This window comes from Mobula birostris, chromosome 21 (genome assembly GCF_030028105.1).
Source record: "Mobula birostris isolate sMobBir1 chromosome 21, sMobBir1.hap1, whole genome shotgun sequence".
Classification (NCBI taxonomy): Eukaryota; Metazoa; Chordata; class Chondrichthyes; order Myliobatiformes; family Myliobatidae; genus Mobula; species Mobula birostris.
The window spans coordinates 49,209,127-49,222,559 of record NC_092390.1 but is presented as its reverse complement, the minus strand read 5'-3'; the positions used below and the strand labels follow the sequence as shown (position 1 = coordinate 49,222,559).

Sequence of the window (13,433 nt, the reverse complement as noted above, 5' to 3'; positions counted from 1 at the left end):
TCATACTCTTAAAGTCCTTCCACTTTCCATTTGTTCCTTTCCCTTCATCTGGGATCACCAAATCAACCTCTGCTAAATGCTGTCTAATTCTCCTCCAAAACAGGCCCACTCCAGTTTAGGACTCTAAGCCATAGACCTGCTCTATCCTTTTCCATCATTACTGTACCTGAAAACTTATCGAATTATAGTCTCTAGAGCAGGAATTCCCAACTCTTATTTGTGCCATGAACCCCAGGTTGAGAATGTCTGTCTGCCCCCTCAGCTAGTTGTTCTGCCTTATCCCCCAAGCAGAGATCCAGTATTGCACTCTCCTGATTAAGGCCCTCTATATTGATTCGGTGAACACTTTTCACAACTATCCTTTTGTCCAGTCCCTTAACATTCTGGGTGGTGCAGTTGATGCCAGGGGAATTAAAATCTCTCACTAATAAAACCCTACCACTCATACAATTTGAGCAATTTCTCTATATACCTATTCCTTAAGTTCTCACTGACTACTGGGGGTGAGGGAATCTAAAATAAGGTCTTACAGTGACCCTCCCACTCATGTTTCTAAGTTCTACCCATACGATCTCACTGGACAATCCCCCAAGAATATCATCTCTAGGTGCTGCTTATCAAAGAGGCTACACCCACTCCTAGAGGATCAGTGTTACTAGAGCACCAGTGACATGGATGAAGGCAGAAGAAATTGGGCACATGGCAGCAGATATAAAGTTGCACAGCAAACCTCTGAAGAACAATGATTAAACATTTCTGGAAGCGTGCTATATTTGTGAACAACTTTGGGTTACAAAGAAGTGGAGCAAGGGGAACAGGAAGTAGCTCCATTCTTCACAAGATGATGTGAGAAAACTGGATTAGCCAGTTTATATATTAAAAGAGCCAAGTAATTTAGATGCTTATGTTCCTCAAGTAACCAGTGCAATATGACACTGCAATTGAAGGACCAGGAGCAATAATTAGAATCAGATTTAATATCACCGACATATGCTGTGAAATTTGCCGTCTTTGCAGCAGTAGAAGCACGATGCTTTACAGTACCAGTGACTCAGGTTCAATTCCCACCACTGCCTGTAATGATTTTGTACGTTCTGCCTGTGATTGTGCGGGTTTTCTTCAGGTGCTCCAGTTTCTGAAGACATACGGTTGTTAGATTAATTGATCATTATAAACTGTCCCGTGATTAGGCTAGGGTTAAACTGGGGACTGCTGGACAGTGCAGCTGAAAGGGTCGGAAGTGCCTGTTCCTCATTGTACCTCAATAAATCATTACATGCAATACATAATAATAGAGAAATAAACTGAATTACAGTAAATAGTTAAATTAAATAAGTAGTTCAAAAATAAAAATGTTCAAGAAGTAGTGAGGTAGAGTTTGTGGATTCAATGTCCATTCTGAAATCGAATGGCAGAGGGGATAAAACCATTCCTGAATCATTGAGTGTTTCATCTGCAGTCTAAAGTATTCAATAAACCTGCATTTAAATGGATGAGACGCCATCACCTATAGTTATACTCACTTCTGCTATTTGGTTCTCATGATTGTTTCGTTATTGCCATGCGATTTGCACATTCAACAACATTTCTACTTTGTTAGCAGCAGGGATTCAAGTGGAAAAAAAAACAAAAGGCTTACCTTTTCACAGGATAGAAAAATAGCAACATCACCCTCCTCCATTGTGCTGTGTATTTTAAACAACAGTCTAAGTGCTGAGAAGAAATAGTTTTCTTGTGGCATGCAACTGTAAACAATTTCGAATGGACACCCAATGGACTCTTCAGTCTCCACTTGTATTAGAGGACTGTCACCGTAATAGGCGTGCAGCTTACTGGACATGTGAGGGGAGGTTATTATAACAACCTTTAGTTCTGGTCTCTGTCTCACGATGTCTTTCAGAAGACCCAGCAGCACATCTGTGGAAACGGTTCGTCTGTGAGTTTCATCCACGATGATAACTGCATAGTGTTCCAGTAGAGGGTTCGACATCATCTCCTGAAGGAGCATATCATCCGTGCTATACCTGAGACATAGGAGAATGTTATTTGGATGGCTTGATTTGAACATGCTTAAAGGATAAAACAAATCCGTTAAAGATCACAGATTTTTTTTTCCCTAAAATAGAACCCTTCTCTTCATTCTCGAAGTCAGAAGCATCAGTATTACAATGGAGTAAAGGGAATTACAGAGGCACAAGACAGGCCTTGGCCAGAATTGATTGGAAAAGAACACTGGCAGGGATGATGGCACAGCAGCAATGGCTGGAATATCTGGAAGCAATTCAGAAGGCACAGGATAGACACATCCCAAAGAGGAAGAGGTATTCTCAAAGAAAAATGACACAACCCTGGCTAACAAGAGAAGTCAAAGCCAAAATAAAAGCCAAAGAGAGGGCATATAACTGAGCAAAAATTCATGGAAAGTCAGAGGATTGGGAAGCTTTTAAAAACCGACAGAAGGCAACTAAAAAAAGTCATTGAGATAAAGATGGAACATGAAAGTAAGCTAGCCAATAATATTAAAGAGGATACCAAAAGTTTTGTCAGATACACGAAGTGTAAAAGAGAGGACCACTCGAAAATGATGCTGGAGAGGCAGTAATGGGGAATAACGAAACACCGGATGAATGGAATAAGCATTTTGTATCAGTCTTCACTGTGGAAGGCACGCAGTATGGTGGAAGTTCCAGGTGTCAGGGGTCATGAAGTGTGTGAAGTTACCATAGCAAGAGAAAATGTTCTTGGAAAACTAAAAGGCCTGGAGGAAGAGAAATCACCTGGACCAAATGGTGTAAACGCCAGGGTTCTGAAAGAGGTGGCTAAGAGATTATGGAGACAGTAGTAATGATCTCTCAAGAATTACCAGATTCTGGAATGGTTCCAGAAGAATGGAAAATTACAAATGTCATTCCACTCAAGAAGGGAGAGAGGCAGAAAGAAAGGAAACTATAGGTCAGTTAGTCTGACCCCAATGGTAGCAAAGATGTTGGAGTTGATTATTAAGGATGAGGTTTTAGGATACTTGGAGGCACATAATAAAATGGGGAGATCTTGCCTGATAAATCTGTTGGAATTCTTTGAAGAAAGAACAAGCAAGATAGACAAAGGAGAACCTGTTGATGTTGTGTACTTGTATTTTCAGGCGGCCTTTGACAAGGTGCCATACAAGCTGCTTAACAAGCTATGAGCGCATGGTATTACAGGAAACATTCTAGCATGGACAAAGCAGTAGCAGGAGGCAAAGAGTGGGAAAAAGGGAACCTTTTCTGGCTGGCTGCCAGTGACTAATGATGTTCCACTGGGGGGTCTGTGTTGGGACCAATTCTTTTTACATTATATGTCAATGATTTGGATGATGGAATTGATGGCTTTGTTGCAAAGTTTACAGATGATATGAAGATAGGTGGAGGGGCAGGTGGTTTTGAGGCAGTAGAGATGCTACGGAAGGACTTGGACGGATTAGGAGAATGGGCAAAGAAATGGCAGATGGAATATAGTGTCAGGAAGTGTATGAACATACATTTTGGTGGAAGAAATAAAAGGGTTGACTATTTTCTAAATGGGGAGAATATACAAAAGAACTGAGGTGCAAAAAGGACTTGGGAGTCCTTCTGCAGGATTCCGTAAAGGTCAGTGTGCAGGTTGAGCCTGTGGTGAGGAAAGCAAATGGAGTGTTAGCATTCATTTCAAGAGGACTTGCTGGAATTCAGAAGAATGAGGGGTGACCTCATTGAAACCTATCGAATGGTGAAAGCCTTGATAGTGTGAAAGTGGAGAGTGTAAGATCAGACACAGCCTCTGAATAGAGGGGCGTCCTTTTAGAACAGAGATGAGGAGGAATTTCTTTAGCCAGGGAGTGGTAAAACTGTGGAATTCTTCGCCACAGGCAGCTGTGGAGGCCAAAAGTCTTTATGTATATTTAAGGCAGAGATTGATAGATTCTTGATTGGTCAAGGCATGAAGGGATATGGGGAGATGGCTGGAGATTGGGGCAGAGAGGAAAATTGGATCAGCCATGATGAAATGGGGGAGCAGACTTGATAGGCCTAATGGCCTAATTAAGCTCCTCTATCTCATGGTCTTATGTACAGCACATTTTTCATGACTGACGGGATCCCATGACAGAGACCACAGATTGTTAATGAATTGAAATTATTTTTGACAAAGGGAAAGATTTGGGAAAGGGATAAAAAAAATGAAAAAATTAAGTAAATAAGTACATAGGGATTGGATAATTATGTCTGCGGGCAGGAGCAAGCACGACAAATTAGGATATAAACACCTACAATGGTTGATACATAGGCTTATATACAACATTTTGGACCAGTGGAAATGGTCCAGAAGGGTTATATGGAAACTATTATTACCATTTTTCTTAGCAACTAATTCCATTACTTAGCCTAATAGGTTAGATTTACCACAGTACATAATTATCTATATAAATGTTTATTTTCCTTTTATATCATCTCAATGTGTACTTAATGTATAAATAATTGTAGTTTTATACATATAAAAAAATGGAAAAGGTTATATGTGTGAAAAAAGTACATGATATTTGTGAATTCCTTATCCAAATAAAAATAAAATTTAAAAAAGAAACTATTTTTGACATACTAATTCAGTTGACAACCTTACCTAGAAATGTGAGGAGAGGCAGTACAGAGAAACGTATTTTGCATTTAGTGCAAAATATATTTGAGTCGTATGGATAGAAGAAAAATCTCTTTCCCTAGAAAAGAGAGGTGGAAGTAATCGACCCTCATTCCCTTGGCTTCTCCAGTTCTTCTTAAGGAGCAATTTGAAAATAGAGATCTGATATCAAGTAACCTGTCTTGAGGGATGAGGAATAATTCACAGTCTATTCAAATATAAATGAAGGTAAAAAACCATAAAAAAATAGCATGGAGTGACAGGAAAAGGAAAGTTATATTTTTATCATGATTTTCTGTACCATAAATTTTCTATTTAATTATCATAAACATATGTAAAGTTACATATAATTGTGTCAATAAAGTATGAGGTTAAATTGTGAAAGTATTATTCTACAGTCACGCCATTGGTTTAGAGTTTCCATACAGGATATAATCCTTCACAAAATGTTAATGTGGATTCTAAAGTTATAAATATAAGTTATTGTTTGGATGTTTTCAGCATGGAGTTTTCATCAGGTTTACATTAGACCAATAGAGGTTTGGACAGGTATCTCTGGCTTTTAAAAAAAACCTATCTTAAATCAACCCATGTATTTATGAAACACTTAATTTACTATCTGAATCTGATGTTAAATGATATCCAATCCTTTGTTCAAATTTAGACTTCCTTTAACTTACTCTCCTCTTGCTCATCATCGCCACTCTCTTTGTCTCTCATTAACACTGGATTCTATTGTCATTCCTTGTAAGATGTAACGTAAATGCTACGGAGCAGCATATGGTGTCAGCTGCTTAAAAAGAGGCATGCAGCTGCAGTCCCCATTTAGTGGTTTCCGTTTGTATTCGAGTGATGATTGCACAAAGGTCACCGTAAGTAGACAGAAGCACACAAACCTCAGGATAGTTTCATTCATGCAACAGTTTTCATATGGGATTACGTAGCCCACTTCGTGCCCTATGTTGACATCCATCTCATCCGCCACACGAAGAGCAAGGTCAACAGCTGTCTGCTTGTGTGTCTGTGTGCACACAACAACCCCATGCTGATACCTGGAGGAGAAACAATACTCAGCACACCACTGGGGAATCTGCAAAAGATAAAGGAAGCAATTGTGACCACCACAGGCTTTGAATGCAATGCTTCAGCATAGCATGCTTGGACAACCAAGCCTAGACTTAGATATTAAATAGTTTCAGAACTGACAAAATACTAAGCAATAAAGATTTTGAATTATGTCAATTTGGATAGACTCATTGTCAATCTGTAAATACCTATTCATGATGGTTGGTCATCCTTTCCGCGCCTTGTGGCGTACCTTGCTGTTTGTTTTTTGTTTACAAAGCCGAGTTGCCAGCTCAGTGCTCAACCCAGCACGGATGGAAAGTGTGCAAGGGGCCGGCCGGATTCGAACCTGGGAACACTTGCTTTTAAGTCCCATGCAGATGTCACAACACCACCGGCCAGCTATACGTGATGGTTAGCTTGGAAATAAAAGGTATCTGTAGAAAGCTCTCCTAATTCAATTAGCTCCATCATTTTATTTTAAAAACAGATCAGTGATTAAAATCATAGTGCTGTAATGAAGACTGTAATTCAGCATGTTCTGCGATAGTCCTGGGTTTCTGTGATTTTGACAGTGATGTTAGATGTACAATCAACAGCCTTATTATACCATGAGCTAACTTGCTGTTCCAATTCAAATTCTTGCAAAACTCAAACCCAAATAAATCTCCTATGGGTCTCCTTAACAATATCCTTTTCATTTATCAATACAATCTTTAGGTTTTATTGTTGGCCATTTTAGCTATATTAATATTTGTTACTTTTACCATGTTATTCTGCTATTTTTGGGGTTATTCTGTTCTCAATTCTTCTTTCTCTTCTCCCTCCACCTCCCGACACCACAATAGATTTTTAAGTTACCTTAAAAGTTTAAAAATAAACTTTCAAAGGTTACTGAAAAGCTGTGGAGCGATCGATATGCAAAATGGATTCTGATAAGAGTAAGATAGGTCAAAAATTCACAGATCTGTATTCCATGCATGCCCTTTGTTAAGCTGAAGAATGCAATTTATATCACAAGGTATAAAATAATGAAGCTTCCTTTACTTAGATTGACTTTTGTAAACATAATTTCAATTTCTTTTACGAGGGGTGATTGATAAGTCCGTAGCCGAAGGTAGAAGGAGTCAATTTTAGAAAACCTAGCACATTTATTTTTCAACATAGTCCCCTCCTACGTGTACACACTTAGTCCAGCGGTCGTTGAGCATACGGATTCCTTCCTTGTAGAGGTGGTCCACAGCAGGGGTGATTGATAAGTTCGTAGCCAAAGGTAGAAGGAGATGAGTTATTAACTTCAAACTTTCTGCATTATCACTCAAAGAGTTGAATTGCACGTGCATCTAACGAGAGCGTCTTGAACCTCCAGGTGGTCCACAGCAGGGGTGATTAAGAAATTCGTGGTCTACGGTAGAAGGAGATGTTATACAGCTCTCATTACATGCACGTGCAGTTCAACTCCTTGAGTGAAAATGCAGAAAGTTTGAAGTTAATAACTCATATCCTTCTACCTTAAGCCATGAACTTATCAATCATCCCTGCTGTGGACCACTTCTGGAGGTCCAAGACACCGACTTCTACAAAGAAGGGATCCGTATGCTCCATGACCGCTGGACTAAGCGTGTAAATGTAGGAAAAATAAATGTGCTAGGTTTTCTAAAATTGACTCCTTCAACCTTAGGCCACAAACCTATCAATAACCCCTCGTAAAAAGGAAAGGAAATTCTAGGAGTCCGAAACACATGCAGAATAGGGAACGTCTAGTTGAAAAGAAAAACTTGCTCACTCTCATATCTCGTCCTCTCAAATCACCTAAATTTTTTTTTAAACCAGCAGATGATAAAAATTCTGAAATAAAAACAGTATACAGCAGGTCAGGCAATAGCTGTGGAGTGAGAAACAGAATTAGCACTTCATGCCAATGATCTTTTATCACAATCTAACATGCCAACTGATTCCCCCTCCACAGACTACGTAACCTGTTTTATTTCTGTAGTTAGTTCTTCACATTCCTTCCTGACTCTCTTTACTTATACTTAATACTTTAAACTTTATTGTCGCCAAACAATTGACACTAGAACGTACAATCATCACAGCGATATTTGATTCTGCGCTTCCCACTCCCTGGATTACAAATATTAAACATTAAAAATAGTAAAAATTAGTAAATACTAAAAAATTAAATTATAATTCATGAATAGAAAATAGAAAAATGGAAAGTAAGGTAGTGCAAAAAAACCGAGAGGCAGGTCCGGATATTTGGAGGGTACGGCCCAGATCCGGGTCATGAGAACAGGGTTCCACAGGATTATTGGCATTTCTCCAGCACTGGTTGTGACTGATAATGAACCTCTGAATTCTCCCAGATATTTAAAATCATTTTGGGAAAGAAAGTGCTAAGCAGGTGCTACATCTTGCCCAAGGGTGACCTGCAGGCTAGTAGAGGGAAGGAGAGGGATAGGTCTCTACCTCCTTTGGTAGAGACCTATCCGCACCCTGCACGCTGAATGGTTAAACACTGAAATATCTAATTCTAGTCATTAAGATGGATCTAATCATATAAATGTTTTCATGATAAAAGTGTCAATAGGAATTTAGTAAATAGTTTGTTTTTGAATGGAGAGTTGCAACAGTTCGATACTTTTTTGAAAAATACAGCAGAGGCAAGTAAATAATTGAGTTCTGTGTGTACATTATGTATCTACACACTTAGATCCCCTCCAGTTCGCTTACCAGCCCCGACTAGGAGTTGAGGATGCCATCATCTACCTGCTGAACCGTGTCTACACCCACCTGGACAAGCCAGCGAGCACTGTGAGGGTCATGTTTTTTGACTTCTCCAGTGCATTCAACACCATCCGCCCTGCTGTGCTGGGGGAGAAGCTGACAGCGATGCAGGTGGATGCTTCCCTGGTGTCATGGATTCTTGATTACCTGACTGGCAGACCACAGTACGTGTGCTTGCAACACTGTGTGTCCGACAGAGTGATCAGCAGCACTGGGGCTCCACAGGGGACTGTCTTGTCTCCCCTTCTCTTCACCATTTACACCTCAGACTTCAACTACTGCACAGAGTCTTGTCATCTTCAGAAGTTTTCGGATGACTCTGCCATAGTTGGATGCATCAGCAAGGGAGATGAGGCTGAGTACAGGGCTACGGAAGGAAACTTTGTCACATGGCGTGAGCAGAATTATCTGCAGCTTAATGTGAAAAAGACTAAGGAGCTGGTGGTAGACCTGAGGAGAGCTAAGGTACCGGTGACCCCTGTTTCCATCCAGGGGGTCAGTGTGGACATGGTGGAGGATTACAAATACCTGGGGATACGAATTGACAATAAACTGGACTGGTCAAAGAACACTGAGGCTGTCTACAAGATGTGTCAGAGCCATCTCTATTTCCTGAGGAGACTGAGGTCCTTTAACATCAACATCTGCCGGACAATGCTGAGGATGTTCTACGAGTCTGTGGTGGCCAGTGCGATCATGTTTACTGTTGTGTACTGGGGCAGCAGGCTGAGGGCAGCAGACACCAACAGAATCAACAAACTCATTCGCAAGGTCAGTGATGTTGTGGGGATGGAACTGGACTTTCTGACGGTGGTATCTGAAAAGAGGATGCTGTCCAAGTTGCATGCCATCTTGGACAATGTCTCCCATCCACTACATAGTGTACTGGGTGGGCACAGGAGTACATTCAGCCAGAGACTCATTCCACCGAGATGCAACACAGAGCGTCATAGGAAGTCATTCCTGCCTGTGGCCATCAAACTTTACAACTCCTCCCTTGGAGGGTCAGACACCCTGAGCCAATAGGCTGGTCCTGGACTTATTTCCTGGCATAACATACATATTACTATTTAACTATTTATGGTGCAACTGTAACGAAAACCAATTTCCCCCTGGATCAATAAAGTATGACTATGACTATGAACATGGGATATGTATTACATTTAACAGAAAATTATGTCAAATCTAAATTCCATTAATAGTGACAGAAGCAAAAAAATAGCAAATAGAGGAAACGTAAAATGTAAACAAAATGTTGCAAACACTCAGCAGGTCAGGCAGCATCAATGGAAAGAAAAGGAGAATTAATGTTTCAAACCTAAGAAAAGTTACAAATTGAAATGATTTGCTTCACAGAAAAGGTACGAGCGGGAGAGAAGGAAAAATCAAAGGAGTTGATGTCTGCAGTAGGTTGGAGACCAACAAAACTGAATGACACTGGAAGTGTTGGTGCTGGTGGAGGGGAGAGAGTGAAAGCTTATTAATCAGAAGTCACTTTCCAGTGGAGATACAGAAGAAGAAAAAGGAAGTAAGGACAGAGAAAAATCAATGCTATAATGGTGAAGCACCAAACACTGCATTTCTGGAAATAAATGAAAATGATAGAAACACTCTGTGTTAGGCAGCAGCAGAATGATCAGAGCATCCTTTGCTTCTTTCTTGAACAGAGGCAAAGACCCACCCCTTCCACCAACCTTCCTAAACCTGGCTGAATTTATTCTCACCTTTAACTTCTCCTCAATATACAGCTAAACAGTCACATTGTGAGACCAATCCACTTTTATTTTTTGTTTTATATTTTCTTTTAACCTAGAAAGAAAGCATTCAGCCTGTGGAGTCAGTGTTGGCTTTTACAGCTATACCATCAGTTCCATTCCCTGATTTATTTCCCTGTAACACCATCTCCATTTTCCAGTCTCCCTCCCTCACCTCTTTATCCCAATACACCGAAGACTGTATTGGTGTTGTTTTCTGTTCCCATGTGAACTTGGAAGAACTTTCATCACTTTTATTGCCAATTTCCAGCCTACTCTCCTTTTTATGTCAATTTCTGACTTTGCCCATTTCTTACTATCTTCATACAAGGGAACAGACTAACAACAGAAAGTTCAAGCAAAACCTCAGGCTTTTGCTATTCTTGACTACACCTTCTCTCATCTCAATTTCCATACAGAAAAATACTAAGGCACAGTATTTTCTCAAAAGTGAGAGACTGAAAGGGGATGATTTTGAATTATTGGTGTGTCCTCGTGTTCAAACCAATAAAAGCAAATGTGCAGGTAGAAAATCAATTAGGAAGGCAAATTGCCAAGCGTTTAGCTGGAGACATCTTGCACCAATTATAGGACCCTGATGGGATTGAGAATACTGCATATACTCTATGTCTCACTTGTCCAGTGGGATGAATGTACTTGTGACGGAATAAGCATTGCAAAGTTTAGCCCTAGTGTGGCTCCTACTCTGCTGCGTATGACAAGTATCTCAGCTATTTCTGGAGCAATACTAGCATTTCCACTCTCACATGCTTCTTCTCCCTATCTTCGACCTTCTATCTTAGGCTCCACCTTGAGTGAATCATGAACCATGTAATATACCAGAAATATCTTACCCTCCCACCCAACATTCCAACGCAGCTGCTCTCACCATTCACCCTTGTGTCTCCTCTCACACCACCTTCCATGTAGTGATGCAACAAGTGCCCTGGTGCCTCTTTACTTCCCATCATCCAGGGATCCAAAACCAAATTCGAGGTGAAGCAGCTGCCTATTCCAATTCAGTGCACTCCCCCGTGGTCACCATGACATTTGGAGAAACCAGATGCAGGTTGGGTGCCCATGTTGTAGATCACCTCCAATCAGTCCACAAGGGTGATCCTGAGCTTTCACTTCCCGTCCTTTGAATCCTCCACCCTCTTCCACTCTGCCCTTCTCCAATAAAGCCCAACACAACTTCTAGGAACATTATTTGATCATCCAACAAAGCTAAACGACACATACTAAATTCAATATTGAATTCCCACGTTCTCAAAAGAGATCCCATTTGCACTGTTAACAGGTAGCAAGTATTATTCTGTAAACAATTTGCAAGATCTAAGTAAATTACCAGCAAATTATTTGACTGTCGAATGTTGAAAGGCCTAGATGGAGTGATTGTGAAAAGGACGTTTCCTATAGTCTAAGACTGGAGAGTGCAACCTCAGAACAGAGGGATATACTTTAGAACAGAGATGAGGAGAAATTTATTTAGCTAGAGGATGGTGAATCTGCAGAACTTGTTGCCACAGGTGGCTGTGAAGGCCAGGTCATTGAGTGTACTTAAAGCAGAGACCGACAGGCTCTTGATTAGTCCGGGCATGAAAGGCTATAGGAAGAAGTTAGGAGAATAGACATAGACATACTTTATTGATCCCGAGGAACAGAATGGAGTTCAGAGGGAAATGGATCAGCTATGATCAAATGGCTGAGCAGACTCGATGGGCCGAATGGCCTAATTCTGCTCCAATATCTCATGGTCTTGTTTTAAAAAAAGTCAAGTACCAGCAGCTAGTTTTAGGTAAGTGGAAAGGAATTTCTGAAAAAGAATGGATTTGTTTGATCATGATCAATCAGCTTGTTCAGATCATAAGCAAAGCACACAACAGACAATGTGTCCCCTTCTCTATCAGAGTTACGCTAATTCCAGGCTTTAAAATAAGGCAAGGACAGCAGAAAATGTAATTCTGTGTTGGAGTGGTTACACATGCTAGCTTGGACTCATTCCTCTACTGTCGAGGGCGTTTGTGCTTCACAGCTTCTTCAGTTACTGAATAGATAAACCTTTGAAAGTATTGGCGCCTTTTCCAAAACAGTGTGATACCACGCAGTGGGAAAATAACTTAAAGCCAGCCGCCACTTACATCACCACCCCTGCCCCCGCACATACTACACACACGCAACCTGCCAGGATTATTAAACGAGTGTTTAATTTCGACGCAATTGCAGTTACTTCAGTTATTCTTACCTGACTGCTTTTGCCGATATCGGCTTCTCCAGACAGGATGATAAAGTTATTGCCCACTAAACTCGACATGAAGACGTCCTTAGCTTCCCACACTGGCAGCTTTTTCCTTTCTCGCAGGAGTTTGTAATATCGAGATGAATAGGGCAATCCATCAAAGGGGTTCGTCTCCAGATCTGTATCACAGGATAACACTTCATCCCCACTGTCGGATCCAAATTCCTGCGGGCAGCTTTGCCTGGCACTGTCCTGGTTAGCAGTGCACAGATCGAGAGCAGCCATACCAGCGCCGGTCAGCAATCCTCCACTTTACACCGTGGTTAGTACCTGGTCCCACAATGAGATGACGGTCCACTCCACGCGTACCGCACAGCTTCACACTTTCCGCCTATTTCCCCAACAATCATCTGAAAACCAAATCAGTATTTCTTGAAAATCAACTGTTTAAAGACTTGGATAAGAGAAAGCGATTCCTGTGACCGTCTTTTTCGGTTCCACGCTGCTCGATTTTCCCCGCTATCCCAGCCCACGTGTCAGGTTATTGATTGACTTTGAACAGTCCCGGCTAAACGAGGAAGTATTGTGCAGAATAATACGGTCATGTGGCCACTTAATCTCTTGACAATGAGGGCCGGGGATTGCTTGTTGGAATCTGCAGAGTATGGAAATTCTAATGGGTCTCTTAGAAACCGACTGCACAAACACATCTGCCACAGACCCGGCTGGTGTCAGCCCTGAAAGCAATGCGAATTATAACCCTCTGGTTGATTTGAATGTGAATGGGATCAGATTTAATTGTATTTTCGTGCTGTCCGAACGGACTCTTAAACCGTGAATGGTTTTCCCGACCCGGAGAGTAAACCTCTACGAAGTGGTAGTCACGAGCTAAAGTTTCTTTTAGTTTCTCTCCCTCCATTGAACAATGAAAGTAGCAT

At 41.0% G+C, this 13,433-nt stretch overlaps 1 protein-coding gene across 1 annotated transcript in view; it reads right to left on the bottom strand.

The window, feature by feature from the left end:
- The window catches only part of dhx32b (DEAH (Asp-Glu-Ala-His) box polypeptide 32b), a 31,357-nt gene extending 18,461 nt beyond the window's left edge, over nucleotides 1-12,896 (bottom strand). Inside the window, exons 1-3 of the mRNA XM_072239418.1 lie at nucleotides 12,502-12,896; nucleotides 5,547-5,740; nucleotides 1,640-2,024 (exon numbers count right to left, since the gene is read on the bottom strand). Of these exons, the coding sequence (XP_072095519.1) occupies nucleotides 1,640-2,024; nucleotides 5,547-5,740; nucleotides 12,502-12,780 (858 nt within the window). The 5' untranslated portion in view covers nucleotides 12,781-12,896. The remainder of the gene's footprint in view (nucleotides 1-1,639; nucleotides 2,025-5,546; nucleotides 5,741-12,501) is intronic.
- Between the last annotated feature and the right edge of the window lie 537 nt (nucleotides 12,897-13,433).